The sequence below is a fragment of the Berghia stephanieae genome, chromosome 10, assembly GCF_034508935.2.
Source record: "Berghia stephanieae isolate SIO BIC M18660-M18661 chromosome 10, UCSD_Bste_1.3, whole genome shotgun sequence".
Lineage (NCBI taxonomy): Eukaryota > Metazoa > Mollusca > Gastropoda > Nudibranchia > Aeolidiidae > Berghia > Berghia stephanieae.
In genome coordinates this window covers 42,950,382-42,975,516 of record NC_088369.1, presented here as the reverse complement: position 1 = coordinate 42,975,516, position 25,135 = coordinate 42,950,382, and the positions used below count along the sequence as shown (strand labels likewise).

The 25,135-nt window shown below is 35.9% G+C and overlaps 1 protein-coding gene across 1 annotated transcript; it reads right to left on the bottom strand.

Annotated features, from left to right (window-relative positions):
• Window positions 1–20: 20 nt before the first annotated feature.
• On the bottom strand, window positions 21–24,698 carry LOC144981178 (elongation factor G, mitochondrial-like). The gene is made up of 19 exons (XM_078929329.1): window positions 24,492–24,698; window positions 23,715–23,768; window positions 23,065–23,187; window positions 21,635–21,767; window positions 18,359–18,563; window positions 17,470–17,586; window positions 16,406–16,479; window positions 14,221–14,297; window positions 13,342–13,499; window positions 12,505–12,586; window positions 11,238–11,375; window positions 10,609–10,710; window positions 8,177–8,371; window positions 6,751–6,833; window positions 6,063–6,132; window positions 5,637–5,729; window positions 3,681–3,825; window positions 2,629–2,789; window positions 21–2,155 (listed from the first exon to the last, which is right to left on the bottom strand). Exons 1-19 carry the CDS (start codon window positions 24,555–24,557, stop codon window positions 1,967–1,969), a joined length of 2,265 nt encoding a protein of 754 aa, XP_078785455.1. The 5' UTR covers window positions 24,558–24,698; the 3' UTR covers window positions 21–1,966.
• Between the last annotated feature and the right edge of the window lie 437 nt (window positions 24,699–25,135).

Here is a 25,135-nt window from a genome sequence, read left to right as displayed (position 1 = left end):
CAGTTTACTCTCTCTCTCTCTCTCTCTCTCTCTCTCTCTCTCTCTCTCTCTCTCTCTCTCTCTCTCTCTCTCTCTCTCTCTATCTCTCTCTATTTCTATCTCTCTCTATTTCTCTCTCTCACAAACACACACACTCTCTCTCTCTCTCCTCTCTTTCTTTGGGCTCACAGTCTCTCATCCTCTTTGTGTGTGTGTGTCTATCTCTCTCTATCGCTCGTGCTCTCTTGCTCAACCTCACCCTCTCTCTCTATCTTACCACTGGACACTACTTCTATCGTTCTTACTTTTAAATAATCTACACACCTCGCTCATTACACCTTTAACTAGTACTCTCTCTCTATCTCTCTCTCTCCCTCCCCCCCCCCCCCCTCTCTCTCTCTCTCTCTCTCTCTCCCTATCTATCTCTCTCTCTCCCTCTCTCTCTCTCTCTCTCTCTCTCTCTCTCTCTCTCTCTCTCTCCTCTCTCTCCTTTCTCTCTCTCTCCGGTACACACACACATATCCTTTTGTCAATATCATACAATAAATACACATTGTATAACAAATATACAAAAATTACTAATTTACAAAATTGACACCACACCACCCATCAAACAGCAGATAAATGCTGTCCCTATTCATGTTAAAATCCAACACAGCAAATTTGCCTATTCTCTGTGAGCATTCGAAAAACAAGAATACTAAAGCTTCAAAATTGAATAAAATATGTAAAAAGGAATGCTCCGAGCTGAATCCCTTCTTAACTCACTCAATCCTAGAGATTTTTGCTACTTTTCAAAATTGAAAAAAAAAAAGTATTAAAAATGACCATGTACATAGAGTGTTTTATTCAACTACCATTAACATGCACAAACTAAAAACATTAGCTTTGATACTACGCCTATAATTTGTCTCAGAAAAATGTAATAAATAGGCATGGGGTAAAAGAAACCCCGGTAAACTATGGATATAGTCGGTGTTAGGGTTGAGTGAGTTAAACCAACAACAATTAGAATACTGAACAAAAATAAAATAAGCTAAAGTCTATTAAAGACTTCTACTTTCGTCTTCCTGGGTTTCACATCTTTTGTGTCTGTTTAAAATTCATATTTCCTCGTTGGCTCAAGAAGGATTCAAACCTGGAACGTAGTTTTTTTTTGTTTTTTTTAATTGTTTTTAAGGGTTTTATGGCGCTTGCAACACATTTATGTCATATCAGCGCCAGTAAAAAAGGAAGAAAATTGGATAGTGAAAAGATTCTAGATTTACAATTTGGAGGACTTGAGGAGAAAGTAAGACAAAGGGGAATTGGTTCAAATAGGGAACCAATGTAGATTCCAAGAGTACAGCACCAATGTACTTAGTTTGAGATCACTTCAAAGTCTCACCCAGACACCAGCACACTCCACTATGAGGAATACACTAAAATGCTTGCATTATACATTCAAAATAACAGATATAGCAATATATAACGGAGAGATGATTTACAAGGAAAAAAATATCATCTCCCAAAACAATAACTATGCATTTCAGTGTTTCCCTCCCAGCCAAGCACTACAGCAAGGGCCAAGGCAAAACTTAGTAATCTCATTCCAAGACAAAGACAGAAAGCAAATTGGAAAACAGATATATGGGGATAGAAGACACAGTAAGTGCGTCCCTGCCCATTATGGGAGGTCAGGAACCCCACCCAGTGGAACTTAGGTAATTTGTAATTTGTCATTCTGAAGTTGATTCAATTTAGATCTTTTGGCTCATCAAGACGTAACACCAGAATGAGGCAATCAGTCACCAATTCCTTACTTCCATCATTTGCAAAATGGCCAGTTTTTTCTTTTAACCCTCTCCATACCCTTGAGAGTGACGGTACTCCCTGTCTTTAACCTCACCTCACTGATTTCAAAATGACCCTTCCTTCCCTTCCATTCCCTCTACCCCTCCCCCCCCCCCCCTACACACCCAACCCAACCCACCCACCTTAACCGTTATCAATTCTTTTTCTTCTTAGACTGAGGCATGGAATCCCTGTTCTGTGAATCCTGGTATTCTTGTATCAACTTGTCCTGGGTATCGGGCAAGGCTGGGCAGTATCGGCTGTACTCCATGGTAAATTCTCCCTTGCCTTGCGTCAGGGACCGTAACTCTGTCGCGTAACCAAACATTTCATTCAGGGGGACCTGTGGATGAAGGATAAAAATGGGTGAAATAAAGCTAACTATGTGGTAGTAGTAGTAGTAGTGGTAGTAGTAGTAGTAGTAGTAGTAGTAGTAGTAGTAGTAGTAGTAGTAGTAGTAGTAATAGCAACAACAGCAGCAGCAGTAGTAGCAGTAGTAGTAGTAGTAGTAGTAGTAGTAGTAGTAGCAGCAGCAGCAGCAGTAGCAGTAGTAAAATAACCAAGGCTTTGAGTAGACATCTTTATCTTCTTACCAAACCCTTGACATCTGGTAACAGCGACGATGTATTGGTGAAAAGCTCAAAGATAAACTTCTTTCAATCATCAATTATTAAACAAGGATTTTACAATAAAATTATGATAAAAAATATTTATCGCAGAATGGATTGACAACGATATGAAAACCAAATTGGGACATCAGTTTCTATAATATATATATTTTTTTTTTTATGAACTGAGTTGTACACGAAAGCTTACCTCACAGAATATAGTAAAATATCCCTCATTACTGTCGGTGGCTTGGATAACAGCCGACCTCTTGATGATGTTCTCGATGACTTTGTCTCTGTACTCCTCTGGGGCGTTGACCTCAACGCTCATTACAGGTTCCAGGATCTGCCATTGCCCATCCATGAACACTGGAGACACACATTAAAAAAAAAAAAAAACAAGAAAAAAAAACCCCATAAAACATTTAACTCAAATGAATTGTTTATTTAACTAAATCTGCATAATATGTGTTACAGTGTTACAGACTGACATAATCAGTCGGATGGTGAAAAGGTATGAATTGAGATATTGTCAAGTTTAGTTAGAAGGTCAATTTTTATCCAAAATGAGTTCTTGTCATAAATGATTAAATCAACCCCTTTTTGTACATCTTTGGGAAATATCAAAGGTTAATTTCACTTCTAAATATTTTTGACAGCTAGTCAAGTTGAAAAAGTATGAAATTTGAGAAAAGTTGCTGGATACCTTTCCCATACATCTGACCATAACTTCATGAAAAATCACTCGATTTACTTCAAATCAAGATTAAAATACTCTGGGGAGAAAATTCTTTCAGAAAATGAGAAGAAAAAAAATCAAAATCCAAAATTTTCACCTTCCGACTGATTATGTCATGCACTGACACATTTAGCTGGTCTGTAGTTGCAACTACTACTACTACTAATTTTACAGAATGAAAAGTAACAAAGATGAGAACAGGGGTTCAATTGTAGCCAGAGTTGTAGAAAACGGTAGGGGCTGCCTGAAGCCGGTATCGTAAAATACTTACGATAGAGTGAAAATGGAGAGACTTCGTATGGGAACAAAACAGACAATGGACGTTTCGGGTACAAACCCTTTGTCAGCACAACAATACACAAATTAACGTGGAAAACAAATAAAATAAAATGCAAAATAACAAGTTATATAATATAACAATAACATATATAAGGGGATAGAAGAGACAGTATGTACCCCCGTGCCCACTATGGGAGGTCAGGAACCCCACCCAGTGGAATGTAAAGGATTAAAAATCTCACCATCCTTCATGGCCATTTCCCCAGCGATTTGGAAAGCCAGGTCACTAGAGTCCACCGCATGGTTAGCGCCATCGTCCAGTCTAAACTTGACCCCAGTCACCTTGTGACCGGACAAGGCACCTTTTTCGCAGGCTTTCAGAAAACCCTGAAAAATGAGAAAGAAGTGACAACTTAGGGAGCAGGCACTGGTGTAAGATACAAATCTAATAAAATAATATATATGAAACAAAACACAAAGAAAATAACAAGAAAAAAAATAATTCCAAAAAAATCAGCCTGCACACTGGGGATCTAAATAACAATGTGAAATTGAATGTAAGCTTCAATTTAATATACGGAAAACAGATAAAATGGACGTTTCAGGTTTCCCCTTTATCAACAAAACAGGATGAATGAAACATAACAGACGAATGAAATAATGTGGTAGTCGTGTTGTTAAGATGAATAAACAAAAAAGGTTTTGTTTATACAGAGGAAACCCGAAACGTCCCATTTTATCTGTTTTCGTACATTAAATTGAAGCATAAATTCAATTTCACATTGTTATTTATTTCTTCGAGCTTCAAGCAGCAACATTTAAACACTGGGGATCGAACCTCAGGCCTGATCAGGTGGTCTGAGGTTTGGATCCCGCTTGAGGCAAGCTAAATTTTTGGGATGATTTGTCTGTCTTCTTTGTGTCTTGCACTTTTTCATCCACAGATTTTTCGAGAGAGAAAGAAATATTTCTACAAAGGCAATGATTGACACTGTGTATAGGGTTCTTCCTTCTAAAACATCTAATTTTGAATTAATTATCATATTAACTCTTTCGGACCATTGGCCGCACTGTGCGCCCAGAGCAGAATCTGTTCTACTGGCCAATGGCCGCACACGCGGCTGGTCTTGAAAGGCAAAAAAGAATAAAGTAATCCAATCCTACTTTCTACAAAAGTAAGTACTATAAATTGAACCAATGTTATCATTTCTTTCATCAGAACATTCAATTGGCCCTAGGGGGGGGGGGGGGGTATTTTAATTGAGATTTTGCGCCAAATTCGAATGTCGCTTTGTCTTAGCTTGTCATTCTCATGCTGCCTCAATCAGATGTCAGCCATTTTGTGACGGAAATGCGAATATAGCCTCAGCACAGAAAGAGTTAAGAGTTATGAATATATAATTAAATGAAAACATTTGTTAGCCTAAATATATAGCACCAAAACAATTTCAAAATAGAGTTTGACAATGCATTATTCAAACCCCAGTGGGTCGAATGGAAAAAAACCTCTTTGGCTGCTAAGCGTCACAATGATACCAAAAGTTTACAAAAAATAGCAATACATGTTTTAAAAATTTGTTATGATGCTTTTTGTTTTCGTTTTTAAGGGTTTTACGACGCTTGCAACACATTAAGGTAATATCAGTGCCAGTAAAAGGAAGAAAATGGGATAGTAAAAAGTTCTAGAATTACAATTAAAGCACCCAAGAAAAGGGAAGACAAAAGGGGAATTGGTTCAAAAAGGAAACAGGTGTAGATTCCAAGAGCACACTGTCAGTGTACCTAGTTTGAGAACACCTAAAAGTCTCATCCAGACACCAGCACATGATCCCACTAAGAGGAATACACTCAAATGTTTACAAATCATATGTTAAAAATGAAAAAATAACAGTGCACAACAGAGAGATGATTTACTAGGAAAAAAAATATCATCTCCCAAAACAATAACTATACATTCAACTCCCAGCAAGGACTCTGGCCAGGGTCAGGACAAAACCAAGTAATCTCATTCCAAGACAAAAACAGAATAACGCAATTGGAAAACAGACACACAGGGATAGTAGACACAGCAAGGATCCCCACCTAGAAAAATTTTTAATGAAAAATTGCATATAAAATAAAGACCTCCGTTAAAGCAAAAGCTATATTAGTCATATTATGGCTATTGATTTTTCAAAACATAAAAAATAGTAACTTACATTTTTGACAGAAGGCACATACTGCCTGGGTATGTTGGTGCCCACTGTCTCATTGCTGAATTCTAATTTGGTATTGTCTTCTACTGGTAATGGCTGAAATGGTATAAACAAGGATACTAAAATAAATAAATGAATGAATAAATAAATAAATAAATAAATAAATAAATAAATAAATAAATAAATAAATAAATAAATAAATAAGTTTGTGGCTTTCAACACTTAACATAAGCTTTATCCTCAACATGTGACCAATCTCTCATAGCAGTATTATGTCTGAATGATCTAGGAGCTGATAATTGAACAGATAGCCACAAATAAATAAATAAATAACAATGTGAAATTGAATGTAAGCTTCAATTTAATATACGAAAACAGAAAAAATCTGATTCCATAAGCTTCATGACTGTGAGTAAACTTGTTACTCACCTCGACAGATCCGATAACCCTGGCGTACTGTCCCTGGCCACCACTCTGTTTCTTGTGGAAATAGTCGTATCTGGTTGGTGCAAGTAATTCAAACAAAGCGATGTTAACGATAAACTTAAATTTATATTCTCTGAATAATGAATGCTGGTGAGGATAGCAATAAATAATAATAAAAATAAGAAGAAGAAGAAGAAGAAGAAGAAGAAGAAGAAGAAGAAGAAGAAGAAGAAGAAGAAGAAGAAGAAGAAGAAGAAGAAGAAGAAGAAAAAGAAGAAGGAGAAGAAGAAGAAAAACAGCAATAATAATAGTAATATATAATAATATAAATAATAATAGCAATGATAATAATATTAATAATAATATTGACGACAACTACAACAACAACAACAACAACACCAACAACAACAACAACAACCACAACAACAACAACAACAACAACAACAACAACAACAACAACAACAACAACAACAACAACAACAACAATAATAATAATAATAATAATAATAATAATAATAATAATAATAATAATAATAATAATAATAATAACAATAATAGAAATAATCAATAATAATAACAATGATAATAATAAGAGAAAGAGAGGGGGAGGGAGAAAGAGAGAGGAGGGGGGAGGCGATAAAGAGCAGAGCAGAGAGGAAGATACCAAGAATTCAAGGCAGGTCAAACGTACTCGCATGGCGATATAAGAGACTCCCTGAAAGCCACTTTGGGTTTGCCTAGGACACACTTGGCATTGAACTCTCTCTCCAGTCGCTGGAATGGAAAAAAAATATAACACACATAGGGGTAGTGAATTTCTCATCATCAATTGAGCTTTTTCTAAAAAATTTTTAAAAATAAAAAATAATAATCATAATAATAATAATAATAATATATAATAATAATAATAATAATAATAATAATAATAATAATAATAATAATAATAATAATAATAATTTTTTTTTTAAATAATTTTAAATTGAGCTTTTATATAGCGCAAAATCCACTAAACATGCTCAAAGCATTTTACAAAGGGTCCCTGACCAACAGCAACACTTAATGAGTAGGGCGTTACATGACGCCTGTTAGGCGATATTATAATTTTTTTCCAGACAGAGACAATGCTATTAACGACCAAGGACTCATTTTACACATGAGTACAGTGAGAGAATGTGAGTGAAGAGACCACATAGCCGCACTTAAATAGATCAGTAGGTCATGACCTTTCAATTCAATCCAATACGTCCGGTCTTTTTGAATGATTCTCTCTGGGACAGCGTGGCTCAGCAGTACGGTCTTTGCTTCGTACCCAAAAGGAACCGAGTTTGATCACCCGTTGCGCTGTGTGTCCTTGAGCAAGTCACCTTGCCCTAGCTCACTTTGCGGCCTTGCACTGCGGCTGGTGCCTGAGTTATTCCAGTCTTCCCTTGGAATAGACTCTAAAGACAAATTTCACCATGGGGATGAATAAAGGGAATTTTAATATTAATTTTCAAATTTAATTTTAAACCTTTGTCTTCCTACCATCTCATTTCGTTTTGTTTTGGTTTTTTTTGGTCATTGTGAATACTGATTTTATACAGAATATTAACAACTGATTCAGATTTTGATTATTGCTAAAGTGTGTAATGTGAAAAAATCAGTATAATTTTACTACAATAGGATTCAATAGTCAGAAGTCACGTCCCCACAGTAACGAGCAGTTTGGTTCTAAACAAAGAAAATCGGTAGTTTTTATTCTTCATGCTGGCTTGAACTTTTTCACATGTCATTAGATCAGAATGTATAAAAGTCAAAACATGATCAGATTAATATTGTTTTTCTCCTCTAGATACACTTTTATACTCGTCTGAGAAGTATTTCATAAGGGCGTCCGCCAATGTTCGGATAGTTTAGAGCCAGTTACTAAGATACTATGCGTCGTTACGAGGGAAGGGACATCATGACTGTTAAAGCTTATTGCAATGCCATTTTAAACTTGCACTAGGGGAAAGTGCAAACTAAGGAACAGGGCTCTTACGAGGTGAAGATTGATATATAATACTCAACACTACACCAACACTGTGTTATAGGTATAAACCCTGCAACTTTGTGTCCTCACATCACTTACGACATACCTGTGCGTATATATCCAAATGCAGCTCTCCCATACCGGAGGCGATCGTCTCTTTGGACTCGTCGTCCCACGACACTCGGAAAGTTGGATCCTCTTTCGTGAATCGGTTGATGCCTTTCGAGAAATTGTCAATGTCGGCTTTCTTGAGTGGCTTGATGGACATCGAGATGACTGGCTGGGGGATGAACATGGACTCCTGAGGAATTCGATGATGAGAACAAAGATGAATATCAAAAAAAAATTCAAAATTGAACCAAATATGATACAAGGTAAGTTTCAGGCTCAAAACACTTCTACAGTCATCAAACAAAAAAAACAAAACAAAAAAAAACAATAGAATAGATTATTCAACAGTGCCTATCCCAGCAATAAATAACAATGTAAAATTGAATGTAAGATTAAATTTAATGAACGAAAACAGATAATGTGGACATTTGGGGTTTCCAGCAAAACAGGATGAATGAAACACGACACATGAATGAGATACTGTGATTATGGCGTTGTTAAGGCTCCATTCTTCTGTAGTGTTTCATTCATCCTGTTTTGTTGATAAAGGGGAAACCCAAACCGTCCACATTACCCGTTTTCATTGATTAAATTGAATCTTACATTCAATTTCATATTTGTTTCTTCAAGCTTCGAGCAGCAACATTGACATTACTCTGTCCCAGCAGAACATCATAAGACTTCATCACTCTTCTCGTGGGACTCTTTTGTTTGTTTGTTTGTTGCTTTAGGTCTCTTCCAACACAATTGAGGTTATATGAGAGACCGCTGAAACAAAGAAACAAGCAATCTAACAAAAATAGTACAAAGGTCAATCAAAATCATAACCTAAAGATATCATAAGCTAAATTATAAATAACCAAGAACAAACAGGCAGAAGATTTACAGGAAAAAAAATATCCCCTGTCAAAAATACAATCACAAACCAAAGAAGCAGGATAGGCTAGTAAAGAGAAGAAGAAACGACATCACTATCGGATCGTACACCCATGTGAACACCATAGGTATATGATTCAAGGGTGATGCTCCCATCCAACCACCCGCCTCGTGGGACTCTATCACGGGTGCAAGCAACGGGACCTCAAAAAGCCTGCAAGTCGACTTATGACCAGACATATGATCTGAAAAAGCCTGCAAGATTCATCTAGTCTTCATAATGGTAGTCCACAATTGTTGTATGTTTAATCCAAAGGTTGTAATGCAGTAATTTGTTAAGTTTCTTCTGGTGTGCTGTATTATTGTAATACCCAGACTACACGTAGGCTATTAAAATTACAATCTAAAGCTTTCCCTGTCATGCATTTCATTCCTATTCTATAACATACGATGAAATCCTGATAAAGCCAACACAAAATTTATCAGTAATAAATGGTTAAATTTAAAAATGAACTTTGAAATGAGCTTTTATAAAGCACAATATCCACTAAATGTGCTCAAAGCGCTTTACAAGGGGTCCCTGACCAACAGCAACACGCAACACGTAGAATGAAACATGACGCCTGTTAGGCGATATTGCAATTTTTTTTTTTGTGACAGACACAACGCTGTCGACGGCCAGGTACTCATTTCACATCTGAGTAAGGTGAGAGAATGTGAGTAAAGAGCCTTTTCCAAGGATTCAACTATACGCCGAGTGAGGCTCAAACCCAGGACCTTCGATCCAAAAGCGAGTGTCATACCACAAGACCACATAGCCAAAATTTCAGTAAACATAGCCTGCCAAGGACGCGGCTATGCAGAGAGGGCATCAATGTTTTATTGGGTAATCTTTTGGCTGTGGTTGATGGCCACCATTAAAAGTTAGCGATCATCTCAGCTATCATGGGCGCATAATTGAGCTGTAGCCTTAATAACTTAACGGATTTTTTAAAAAATTCTCTTAACACTGGGATAACTTAAGAAAGAAAATATTTTTCCTCTAACACTGCCACAAAATTGCTGTGAAATCACAATTCGTAATTTTTCTTCCATTTCCGTAAAGGTCACCAAATATCTGTAACAATTACAGATGATGCATAACGTAGGCAGATATGCAAGATTGAATTTGTCCATTATCAAGGGAATGCACTTGGATAAAGAACAAGAAAATTTGGGACCAATAAGATGTGTTGACTTTAGTGCAGATTCCACTTAAAAAAATCGTTTTTAGTCTTTACTTTAGTTTTTTATCCCGGCATCAATAGCATTAAATAGAAAATAATAATTGCTTGCTATCCTTTGGATAGGATGCTGATCTATCACAAAGTACTACTGATACAGAATATCATAATCAATGTGCTTATATAATAATAATAAATGATTGTGAACTAATCAAAATTGTCACTAGATCAAGTCAAAAAAAATTGGGGGAAAAAAAAAAAAAAGAACTAAACAGAAAAAAAACACAAAAAAAAAACACAACTGATTTATACAATTGAAACTGGTTACCATAGAGAGATGCGTGTTGCCTCTTGTGACAAATGTATCCCCAGAAGAACAGTCAATTCCAAACAAGGCACAGATGTCCCCTGCATAGACTTCTGGTACATCCTGTGTGGAGAGAGAGAGAGGGAGAGAGAGAGAGAGAGAGAGAGAGAGAGAGAGAGAGAGAGAGAGAGAGAGAGAGGAAGAGAGAGACAGAGAAAGAGAGAGAGAGAGAGAGAGAGAGAGAGGGAGAGAGAGAGAGACAGAGAGAAATACAATTAGAAATGCAACACATGATTCATTTACAAAATCTGCTCAACATCTAAAAAAAACAATTTCAAATTCTGAAAAAATATATCCTTAAAAATGCACAAACCCATCATTGAAAAAATATTTGTGATGTAAAACATATCTTACAGGAACACTAGTGTAAAAAAAAAAAATGTCTAAAAATGAATTTAGGATATGGATTTTTATCCATTTCCTTTAATAAAACTTAAAAGAAAAATAAACAAAAATCTTGAGCTATTATTAAACACAATATCCACTAAATGTGCTCAAAGCGTTTTACAAAGGGTTCTTAGGCAACAGAAACACATAGGACGAGACACTCTAAACATCCATCTAACAGTTCACACGTAATATGCATTTACCTCCATCTCATCGGCATTCATCCTGACTAGTCGCTGCACTCGTGTCTTTTTCTGGGTCCTGGTATTTATGATGGTGTCGCCCTTCTTGATTCCACCTTGGTACACTCGTACATACGTCAGCTGGCCAAATTTACCTGCCTGGATGGATGGAACAGATAAAGAAGATCAAACATGAGATTAACCCTCTCCTTACCACCTGCAGCCAAATCGTCAGATTTGTTACGACGCAATAGACATTTTTTCTTATTCAGATTTATTTTGTACATCACAATGATATTTGTTTAATTGATAAGAACTTAAAGTTGTTTTGTAGAGAGCTTGTTTGAGTTTAAAACATCAATTTTTCTGCTGGGTAAGCCTGCCATTTTGGGAAAATTCTGAAAATGGTCGGTAAAGATAGAGTTAAGAGCAACATGGTTCACTGGTATAGTCTTTGCTTTGTACCCTAAAGGTACAATGTTCGACTACCCTCCAGGCTACCTGGCCTTGATTGTCCCATACATTATGTATATATTATATATATATATATATATATATATATATATATATATATATATATATATATATATATATATATATATATATACGAGAGGAAAAAGGGGTTGAGATGAATGTCAAATTTGTGTGGAGAAATATTAAGTTTGATGACCAAACCTGCCTGGTTTGTATTTTATTTGACTGCATTTAGTCTTGACCAATTGGTATCTCTATAAGGCCACTTAATCCTTTGTACAAAGCAAATCCAAACAATGTCAAATAATAGATTAATAGCAGACATACGTAGTGATGAGTGGATGCTTTCAAACAATTAGTTTGTTTCATAAAAAGGTTCTGAGCACTCGTGAAAAGTTAAGCACAAAAGAAGACATTTTTTTTTTAGTTAAAAAACAGAGCTTTTTTACAGCGCAATATCCACTAAACGTGCTCAAAGCGCTTTGCAAAGGGTCCCTGACCAACAGCAACATTTAACATTTAGGACAAGACAAGACATCTGTTAGCGATATTATAATTTTATTTACGGACAGAGACAACCCTGTTAACGGCCAAGTACTTATTTTACACCTGAGTACGGTGAGAGAATGTGAGTAAAGAGCCTTTTCCAAGGACTCAAATATGCGCCGAGCCAGACTCGAACCCAGGACCTTCCGATCCGAAAGCGAGTGTCATACCACAAGACCATATAGCCAGACAAAACTATTACTATTTCTAAATGTCTCAGATAAGACATTGAGTTAAATAAAAGAGTTCTTATGAATAAAAATCTTACCTCCAGTTTAAATGCTAGACCTACAAATGCAGGATCTGTGGATCTGTCTGGATTCAATTCAAACTTGACTGACTTTTCAACTCTGAAATAAACAAACAGGAGACACAATGAATAAACAAGAAGAAAGTAAAAAAATATATGCATTTGCATATTATTATTAAAGATTAAAGATTGAGCTTTATATAGCGCAATATCCACTAAATGTGCTCAAAGTGCTTTACAAGGGGTCCCTGTCCAACAGCAACATTTAACATATAGGACGGGACGTGACGCCTGTTAGACGATATTGCAACTTTTCAGACAGAGACAACGTTGTTAACAGCCAGGTACTCACTCATTTTACACCTGAGTACTGTGAGAGAATGTGAGGAAAGAGTCTTTTCCAAGGCTCGAACCCAGGACCTTCCAATCCGAAAGCGAGTTTCATACCACGAGACCACATAGCCGCACGATAAATGCATTTACATATTATTATTATAATATTTAGAGCGCCAGTATCCACAAATAGTGTTCAGAGGTGTTTTACAATAGTTTTTTGGTCTCACACACGTTCATTCATTCGACTACGAAATCACCACAACAGTCACGTACACGCATCTTGTTCGAAGTTCACATTGAATCACGAAAAGCAGAATGAAAAAGATTTGTTTTTAATTGCCGTTTACATAGCGGTTAGCAGGAGTAAAAATGTTTTTAAATTTTTTGCTTTTGTCTGAATTTGACCCAAAAGTATATATCAAACACACCAGCATCAATCAATGACTGATGTGACAATTGCTTATTCTAATGTGCCTACTGTACAGTAAGCCTGAAAAGACGTCAAGAAATAAAAGTTACCCGTTACTGTTGTCCAGACAGGTGTTATTGACCTGGGATGGGTTAGGGAAATAATGGATAACAGAGTCCAACAAGGGTTGTATCCCTTTGTTCTTCAAGGCTGTGCCGACCAATACCGGAGTGAATGATCTTCTCAAGGTGGTCCTCCTAACAGCAGCCTGGTGAGGAAAGAGAAATTTTTTCTTAATTCAACATTTCCTTGGATCTTTTCCCCAACACAATAAAGCTTATGATAAGCTCATATTGTCACCACTTAAGACGTTTTGAATGTAAACAGAATTTTGAACAATGCTCTTCATAGGGGCAACGTGTTTCAGGGGTACGGTCTTTGCTTCGTACCCAAAAGGTACTGAGTTCGATCATCCGTCGATGCGCTGTGTGGCCTTGAGCAAGTCACCTCGCCCTAGCTCAATTTGCAGTCACTGCACTGCGGTTAACGCCTGGGTTATTCCCTTGGAATAGACCCTTGAGACAAATTTTCCCAATGGGATGAATAAAGGGAATTTTTTTTTTTTAATTTTATAATCTCATTCAAAAAGCAAAGCAAATTCATTTTAAGATAATGTCTATAATTTATCTAATGATAACAAAATTATAATTCTTATCTCTTAAACATCATTGCTGTTTTGATGCTAAATTTTTTTTAAAAATACGATCCGTGACAGCTTAATCTAGCACTGAACCGAATCATTCACACTTTTTCAGATTCTTATCTTGCAACAATACCTGCTTACATCATTTTCTTTTTACTTTCAAAATAATTGTTTGTTCGCTTTTGTTTGTTTTTAAGGGTTTTACTGCACTTGCAACACATTTAGGTTATATCAGCACCAGCTCAATTATTAACAAAATCTTTGAAAAAAAATAAAAGAAACAAACCATGATTTCATCTGTGCTCGGTGTCTTTTCTTCCAGAAACATCTCACCTAAATCATCATCTACATTAGACACCATTTCTATGGGGGGGGGGGGGGGGGGGGGGGGAAACAAAGTAAGAAAAAAACAAAAATAAAGAAATATAATTACAAGCAACCGCCTCCTGCGTCAAACTTTTATTGCTTACTTGAAGAGCTCGACAACTAGACCAGCAGGCACTCTACTACATGGGCTGGATTCTATGCCCATTGACGAAATTGTGACTCTAGCCAGGAACAGACGACAACTAGACTAGCAGGCACTCTACTACATGGGCTGGATTCTATGCCCATTGACGAAATTGTGACTCTAGCCAGGAACAGACGACAACTAGACCAGCAGGCACTCTACTACATGGACTGGATTCTATGCCCATTGACGAAATTGTGATTCTAGCCAGGAACAGACGACAACTAGACCAGCAGGCACTCTACTACATGGGCTGGATTCTATGGCCATTGACGAAATTGTGGCTAGCCAGGAACAGACGACAACTAGACCAGCAGGCACTCTACTACATGGACTGGATTCTATGCCCATTGACGAAGTTGTGACTCTAGCCAGGAACAGACGTGCTTGGTCCCAATATGTGGATTCCCTGTGACCGTGACACTTTTATGCACCTTATAGGTGCCGTACTAATGTACAATGCAACTCATACATACAACAAGCAACAATAACAATTTTTTCACAGGGGCAGTGCGGCTCAGCAATACGGTCATTGCTTTGTACCCGAAAGGTACCGAGTTCGAATGTCATCTTAAGCTAGTTACCTCGCCCTAGCTCAATTTGCGGTGTTGCACTGCGGATGATGACTTTAGGAGAGTGAAGGAACCGATAGAACCGTTAAAATTAAAGGACCAATTCGTCCAGCGAGTTCCTCACTACAAATACCTTGGTGTAACGATTGATGACAGGCTCAAGTGGGATGAACACTTGAAAATAATTAGGCATAAGATGTGCAGACGTACATATTTTTTATCGAAACTCTCTCAGTTTAGAATAGATAAAACCCTCTGCACATTATTTTATAGAGCAGTAATCGAAAGTGTTTTGTCATTTTGTATAACAGCTTGGGGAGGCAATTGCTTAGCAGTGGAAAGGAACAAAATAAATTCAAATATTAAAAAATCCATTAAACGCTATATAAATGATGTTGACGATGTAGATCTTTTATACGAGAAATTTTGTATAAATAAAATAACTAAAATATTAAATGACCAGTATCATCCACTAAGACCATCAATTATTATGTCAGAAAGAAGTGGTCGCCCTTTCTCTATTTCAACGAAAACAGAGAGACACCGAAAATCTTTTCTGCCGTCCAGTATTAGGCTTTATAACAACAAGCAATAATCATTTTATATAATTATTTCTCATTTTTACTTTTTTAAAATATAAATATTAATTTATTAATTTATTGTTTTGCAATCTTTTCAATTTTCAATTTATAGTGACAGTTTTAACTATTTTACAGTGTTGAAATTATTCATATTATAAAGCGCAGCTCTGGTTATAGAGCTGCTCCTTTTTTATATATATACATCCTATTTCCATTGTATTTTTATCTTATGTGTAAATTATAACACGTCTGTACAAAAAATTTCCTTTTTGGGATGCAATAAAGTATTATTATTATTATTATTATTATGATGCCTGTGTTTTACCAGTCTTCACTCGGAATAGGCCCTAAAGACAAATTTTTCCTAAGCATACGTGCCGAATCTTACGAATTTTTCGTAATTTTACGAATTTTAGACAAATTTCATGGCCAAATATGAAATTTTATGGAAAATTACGAATTTTCAATTCTTAGTAATACTTAAATGATAATAAAAATAATAATAATAATAATAATAATAATATAATAATAATAATAATAATAATAATAATAATAATAATAATAATAATAATATCTTTATTGTCCATTAAGGTAATTTTTCATTTGGTTACAGCATATACATATTATACGAAAACAGACATAGGTGAAACAAAAAGTGCAAAAACCACACATAAACACACACACACACACGCATGCACAAACACACACTCCCAGTCCCATTCATGCGTGTGGGAAATGTTATATCACTGAGATATTGAGAACCCCTGCTTTTCAATTAAAATAGAAAAAAAATCATTTATCCCATACCAATCATTTCTTGCCTTCTGTCTGAAGCTTCTGTCCTCATGTGGGCTGGGATCTCATCCTCTCTCAACGTTAACCTGTTCATGAGAACAACAAGAAAATTATAAAGTCATTGTCTGTTTCGTCTTTAGTAGATGGTATGAGAAGCAAGATAGGTCTGTCTGGTTTGTGTTGTGTGTGTGTGTGTGTGTGTATGCTTGTGTGTGTGAATGAGTATGTTTATCTGTTTTCGCGTATTAAATTGAAACTTACATTCAATTCCACATTGTTATTTGTAGTCTGGAAAGGACAAAATAGTCAATGTTTGCTACCCCCTCAATCAGAGACAAGTCAATTTCAATCCAGCTCCTACCAGATTTAACATTAAATCCAGTCAACCACTATTGCTGTGTGGGCAGATGTCATAGAATATTCCTTTGCATAAAATGGACGATTACTAACTCAGCTAAAGGTTGTAACAAAAGTTGGGATTTTTTTTTCAAATAACATACGTGGTGTGAAAACATCATAATCATTTATTTTGAAAACATAACAATCAAATATTAAAATTTAAAAAATTGTTAGAGAAGGAACTTATGCAAGATCAAAATTTATATGAATCAGTGCCAAGCAAAACAGCTAGAAAAATACATGAAAAAAAAATGGCTTTATAGCTCAGAAGGACTGCTGGGTTTTTTGTTTTTTTATTGCATTGAGAAATCTGTCCCTCGAAATGGCCCCAAGAATATCTGCTGACAGGACCAGGTGGAGATCCCTTGCATTGCCTCAAGTGCCAGCAGGCCCGGAGAGGATTGAGTGAGTGAGTGATTGAGGATACTTCATATCGATTTTTTTTTAAACAAGAAAAAAATATTTTTCGACAGCCAGCCCCATATTAAAAGTGTTATAATAATAATAATAATAATAATAATAATAATAATAATAATAATAATAATAATAATAATAATAATAATAATATATAATAATAATAATAATAATAATAATAATATATACTTTAAAAAAAAATAAAAATGGAAATTCGTTTACAGACGTGGCATGCATAAAAATGTATAAACACAAAGTTATACCCTTGTGGTTCCTCGAAATAGATAGCCTTTTCCTCAATAAGATCGACAATGCCAACGTGATTGTTCTCCAGCCCAATCGGGATATTCAGGAAAGCTGCGTTATGGCCCAACTTTGATCTGTAGAGTCAAAAAAAAAAAAATGTATGATCCATCCAGACAATGAATGACATAGAAAACTGATCGTATAAAAAATGAACTGATTTAATTCAACAACAACAAAACATATTGACTTCTTTAGTAGTATTTCACATTGTTCTCTGTTCGTTGTTAAAATATAGTCTGTGTCAGTAGAAAACCTGACGCTTGGATTATGGGGGATAAAAAGAGTGAATTTGAAGAATAATCAATTAAAAGAGCATATTCAAGCAGTGCATTTCTATGACCAACAATAATAATAATGATAATAATAATAATAATAATAATAATAATAATAATAATAATAATAATAATAATAATAGTAATAAAAATAATAATAATAATAGTAATAAAAATAATAATAATAATAAAAATAATAATAATAATAATAATAATAATAATAATAATAATAATGATAATAATAATAATAATAATAATAATAATAATAATAATAATAATAATAATATTTGGCATATATATATTGAGATAAACTACTATTAACCTTTCCAACTTCAAACTTGATAATACAATAGAAATGAGATTGTAATGCTGGCCTGGCAACGTTTGACAAACAAAATAATAAGAAAAAAAATCAAGGGCAAAATGGGATGATGATGATGATGATGATGATGATGATGATGATGATGATGATGATGATGATGGCGATGTTAGTTGTGTCACAAAGTAAGCATTAGATAAGTAGGGGATGTGAAAAAAAAAAATTTTTTTAATAAAAGAAAGAAAAAAAGCCAACCTCAGTTGGTGTAGAACCCTATTTGGGTTCGATCCCATTCTGTCTAGTTTGTTGATGAATGCCATGCACGGAATGTTGTAGCGCTTCATCTGTCGGTTGACTGTGTAGGTTTGGGATTGAACGCCTCCCACAGCACACAGAACCAGCACAGCGGCATCCAGGACACGCAGAGCTCTTTCTACCTCCACTGTGAAATCAACATGACCTAAATACAAAAAAAATAATAAAAAAATAAAGGAAAATGGAAATTAGAAGAACAAAAAAATTTGATCGATAAATTTAATTTTTCACTTTAAGAGCAGGCTCAATTTTATTTTCGCTGACATTATATGTGACCAATCGTCTCAAAACGGTATTATGTCGGAACGAACCATATGCTTAAAATCTGAATTAAATGTTAAACTGGTCAAAAATTTAAATTATTGGCATCAGCACCCTAAAACATGGTATCCATTCTCCTCAATAAAAAATACAAATTCAACAAGTCTGATATTTCTGGCTATAAATTCAATTTTCAACATCTTAACCAACCCGACATAATACCGTTTTGAGGCGAAGGGTCACATATGTGAGGCAGGATATCACAAAGGTTGATTTTTAAAAAATGTAAAAAGAAGAGGAAAAATAGATGAATTGATTTTCAGATTTGGCGCTCTTTGCTTTCATTGTGCGGCTATCCATGTGATCTTGTGGTATGACACTCGTTTTCAGATAGGAAAGTCCTGGGTTCGAGCCTAGCTCGGGGCATAGTTGAGTCATATTCAGGTGTAAAATGAGTACCTGGCTGTTAACAGCATTGTCTCTGTCCAAAAAGAAATTATAATATCGCCTTACAGGCTAAATGTTAAATGTTGCTGTTGGACAGGGACCCCTTGTAAAGCGCTTTGAGCACATTTAGTAGATATTGCGCTGTATAAAAGCTCGACTGGTATTGATGAACCGTCTCGTGGTTTCATTCCATGAAAACAAATGCTGTGGGGTCCTGATATAGTCAACCCAGCCAGGACCAGAGAGATTGGTTATCAATGGAGAATACTTAGAAAAAGAACAGAAAATACGGGACCAACAAGAAGTGTTGATGACTGTGATGCGGATTATGGAAAATAGAGTGAATATGAAGAATAATCGGTTAAAAGAGCATATTCAAGCAATTCATTTGTATGACTAATAATAATAATAATAATAATAATAATAATAATAATAATAATAATAATAATAATAATAATAATAATAATAATAATAATAATAATAATAATAATAGTAATAATAATAATAATAATAATAATAATAATAATAATAATAATAATAATAATAATAATAATAATAATAATAATAGTAATAATAATAATAATAATAATACGAGGGCTCTTTCATAATTAACCGAAAAATGCCTGTAAAATCCGGGTTTTTTATGCTATCAACAAAATTCTTGCACGTGTTCATACCTTGACTCGTCCTTCATTTCTCTACGTAACAGCCAAGTCTGTCGACACACTTCTGCCAACGCCGCACCATGGAATAGATACCCTCTCGGAAGAAATTTCCGTCAAGGTTTTGTAGCCATTTCCGCACATGGTCAACAAGCTCTTCATCGACATCAAAGCGCTTTCCTGCCAGCTCACGTTTCAGTGGCCCAAAGAGGTGATAATCAGATGGTGCGAGGTCTGGACTGTGTGGTGGGTGTGGCAAAATCTCCCATCCATATTTCTCTAGCCAACCTTGCGTGACTCGTGCTGTGTGGGGTGTAGCGTTGTCGTGTTGCAAAATGACCCCGTTGGTCAACTGCCCTGGGCGCTTTCTGCGAATGGCCTTCCTAAGCTTGTCAAGAGTTTGGCAGTACCTTGCAGCATTGATTGTTTCTCCAGGTTGTAAGGTTTCGAACAGAATAACACCACGACTGTCCCAGAAAACAGTTCCCATTATTTTCTTTGCTGACCGCATGACTTTGAATTTCTTCGCGACAGGTGAGGATGGATGTTTCCATGTCATCAAATCTTGCTTTGTTTCTGGGGTGCAATGGTGCAACCAAGTCTCATCACCGGTGACTATGCTGTCAAGAAAAGTCACATCGTACCCTAGAAAGTCTCCGCCGGCGTTGGCAGTATGCCCGTGAACCCTGCGTGAGCTCTTGCTTCTTCTCAAAAGTTCCCTGCAGATGTCCAATCTTTGTTCTTTATGATTGTCTGTCAATTGCTTTGGAACCCATCTTGCGCTGACTTTTCTGTAGCCAAGTTCATCAAATACAATTCTATGGGCAGAAGTTTCCAAAATTTCAAGACTGCTTGCGATTTCATGAAGTTTCAACCTCCTGTCTTGACGAATAAGCTCATCAACTCGCTTCACATTGTCTTCTGACGTCGCAGTTATCGAACGCCCTCTCCCTTCCCTGTCTGTCAAGTCGGAATGGCCGGCTTCAAACAAATTACACCAGTGATAGACTTGTGTACGGCTTATAACATGCTCACCATATACACTCTGAAGTTCTTTATGAATTTCGGTAGGATTCAGACTTTTGGCGTTCAAAAAATGTATGACAGCCCTGATTTCCTCCTTTGACCAAGTTTCAAGGTGGGCCGCCATCTTTAAAATCGTCTAGAAATTCATTGTGCAAAATGATGCATTTCATAATTTCTGGGAATATCCGTAAGGAAGTAAAGAATATCATGTCGTTTACAGAATTAAAAAATCTCCTCTGGTTGCTGAGCAATGGGCATTTTTCGGTTATTTCTGAAAGAGCCCTCGTAATAATAATAATAATAATAATAATAATAATAATAATAATAATAATAATAATAATAATAATAACAATATTAATAATAATAATAATCCCAATGCAGATAGAAATATTTTTTTTATTTAATCATTTCCTACTGCCAATCAAATATTTTAAAACACGAACTTATTATATCACTTTAAAACATATTTTCCCAGTCTGTGTCTGTTTAGTTTGTACATTGTGTCCAATTTTTATAGCATTGCTTGTAACTGCTGTATATTTTATGAATATTTTATTTTTTTAGGCGCTATATAAATATGCTTATTATTATTATTATTATTATTATTATTATTATTATTATTATTATTATCATCATTGTTATTATTATTATTATATTTGATGTTCATTTTGCTTTTATTTAGCTTCGTATTTACATCAATTAGTTCATGACAGTGTATAAATCTGTGCTAATATAACGATGAATGATGTGTAACATTATGATAATTTCCATTCAGGATCAACACAGTATATCTATCTTTTCTTAGTATTCGGATGTGTACCTGGTGTGTCAATGATATTGATGTTGTGCTCCTTCCACATGACATAGGTGGCAGCCGACTGGATTGTGATACCTCTCTGTCTCTCCAACTCCATGAAATCCATCTTAGCGCCGACCTCATCCTTGCCTCTCACCTGATGTTAAAAAACATTGTAAAACTGTCAATTTAAAAAAAATTTTAAATATATATATATATAGCGCAATATCCACTAAACGTGCTCAAAGCGTTTTACAAGGGGTCCCTGCCCTGTAAGGCGACATTATAATTTTTTTTGGACAGAGACAACGCTGTTAACTGCCAGGTACTCATTTTACACCTGAGTATGGTGAGAGAATGTGAGTAAAAAGCTTTTTCCAAGGACTCAACTATGCACTGAGCGAGGCTCGAACCCAGGACCTTCCAATCTGAAAGCGAGGGTCAAATTATTTCCAATATTAAATGATGCTCTGTACATTGACAAAACACATTTCATTCAATGTCGACTTGGAATGTGTGTGTGTGTGTGTGTGTGTGTGTGTGTGTGTGTGTGTGTGTGTGTGTGTGTGGCAATGCAAACATGATTTCTTGGAAAAGAATCTTTACCCACATTTTCTCACTCCACTCAGGTGTAAAAATGAGAACACGGCTGTTCACGGCTAATCAGGCACATGTGACTCATATGGGATGTCATTTGCATTCCTTTAAAGACTCTCCTAGAATATTTTTTGGACAAACTAAACAATACAGTTCCAGATCGAGTGATACAGATAGAACGAAGATGACATCAATCTTGCCTTTGTTATTGGTTTTTTTTGCCATCCATGTTTGTGAATAATTCTCACTAAACTGCATTAACCAGACTATAAACGTTTAAGGTTACACATAGTTTTGTGTGTGTTGGTCCGTTATACTTCCAGATGGCAATGTTTTGAGTTTCTCAGCCAAGCGCACACTATCTAATGAATTTTACACTAAACTATCTCAGATGGAATAGAAAATAAATGTGAATGCTAAGGTTTTTCTTGTGGTGGACGCCTGGGGTTAGTGAAAATATAGTCCAGTGAAAACCTCTTCGAGGAGTTCAACCGAAAGCATAAGAGTAAATGGGATGGGGATAACACTATCGACAAAAAAATAAAGTGGTCCTTCAGAGCCATTAGGCCCATGGAGCCAGAGTTTTTATCCTGGTTTCAATAGAGTGAAACAGACAATAGCAATTGCTTGCTACCCTTTGGATGGGATGCTGGTCGAGCACAAAGTACTTTCCACCAGGTCTAACAGTAACAGACCAAGCTACCCAATCTCTGCTGGGGGGTCAGAAAAACAATCTCGACCGCACCCGGGATCGATCTCGGTCCCTTTGTGTGTGAAGCGAGTGCTCTACCAACTGAGCTATTGGGACCCCCTAACTACTATCGACATCTATCTGTAAATTTCCAGCTAAGACTCACCTCATGCATTTCATCAACCCGTCCTGTGTAGAAAAGCAAACGTTCCGTAAGAGTTGTCTTTCCTGAGTCGATGTGAGCTGAGATTCCGATATTACGAATAAGACGAACATCTTCAATGACTTCCTGTGAACGGTAAATTGACATTAAATAGAAAAGTGCCGTAATTAACTAAATGTGCATGATGCAAATATAAAGAGTGATCCTGTAATATTTGGTGCAAGTGTAACTAACAAGTGTCAAAAAAGAATATTTCTTATTGATTGTCAATTTTTAATCACAACCTTCCATACATGGATGTCATGATATGAAAAACTGCACAAGAAACACTCAATTTGTTTGGCATTACCATTACTATACTGGAAGAATAGCAATTCAAAATGTGCAACACCTCTCTCTCTCTCTCTCTCTCTCTCTCTCTCTCTCTCTCTCTCTCTCTCTCTCTCTCTCTCTCTCTCTCTTTTTTTTTTTTTTTAAATCTTGACATTACTAACGTATTTGACTAGTAGAGAAGGGGGTGGGGGTGGGAAAGGGGATAAGGGGTCAAGACCAAGGCAGAAACAAAAAGAAGCTAAACCAACAACAACAAAAAATAAATAAATGAAAAAGAGATATAGAAAGAAAGCAACAACAAAGAGAAATAAATAACAAACCCCAATTTTTCGGGTAGAGTACTGTGATCTGGAGAGGCCTGTCACTGTCTTGTTCTGGAAAACAAAGTGGAATAATAGATTTTAAAATGATTCAAAATTTGAAATGTACTTTTGGACTATTCAGAGTTCATTTGTTACAGAGTCAGACTTGCCTACCAACGACTACAACAGTCGTCTGGCTGACCTGTATAATGTACACCAGAAAAAAAAAAACCAAAAAAAAACAAACTTCCAGAGTTAAAAAATAAATATTTACATAAAATAAATTTTTAAAATTTAAAAACTTTATATTTGATTCAAAAGAATATGTTATACATTACACTGCCTAGGCCTAATATTTTCTTCCCTCCTGGCTGCACTCTTCTGGCATAAGAATATAAGAACATTGCAATTTATTATTATTAGTATTAGGTACCTAACTGTATTATAATTATAATAATCAAGCTTCAACATCAACTAAAAGAAACATTTCCACTTTACCAAAAAGTAAATAATATAAAGGCTATTGCTTATTGATGCGTTTGTGGACTCGTCGTATTTTATTAGTCAAAATATGTGGGTTCCACCGGCGCAGCTCTCTCTCTAGCATTGAGCATTATTATTTGATTTCTCTCTCTTTCTTTCTGTGTACGTGTGTGTGTGTGTGTGTGTGTGTGTTTGGGTGTGTGTGTGAAGTTTCTAGCAACTATATGACTATGACTGTGCCCGAGCCTCAAATTGTCTCGACTCTTGTCTTTTCTGTCTTTGGACTTGGACTCGGGGCGACCGGTAGCCTACCTGCAAGAAATGACGATTGAGGATCGAACAAGTTTTGCTTGTTTGTAAAATTCTTTTCCACGTCATTACTATATTTACGTGAACTCTTGCGATGCCGATAATTTCACAAGGCTCTTTCTATTTTATGGATAAGAAAATCAAGCTAGAAAAGAGTCGGCACGTTAGATTATTTTGCCCTTGACTAATACATAATTCTACTTTCGTAATGGTTTTGTTTTGTTTATAAACAAGAGTAGCTTCCCCTCTTTCATATTATTTTCTTACGAAGTGGTTCGTCACCAAAAAGAATTCCTCAGAAGATATGTTGCTCTATTTCACTGATCTGGGATCATTCCAATACTTCTTTTGCAATCCATGTTCTGTTGCGGCTCGCTATGTGATCTAGAGGTACGACACTCGCTTTCGGATCGGAAGGTCCTCGGTTCGAGCCTCGCTCGCTCGGCGCATAAATGAGTCCTCGAAAAAAGACTTTATTCACATTCTCTCATCGTACTCAGGTGTAAAATGAGTAACTGGTCGTTAACAGCGTTGTCTCTGTCGGAAAAAATTGTAATATCCCCTAAAAGGCGCAGTATCTCGTTCTGCGTGTGACGTGTTGCTGTTGCTCAGGTGCGCTTTGAGAACGTTTAGTGGATATTAATATA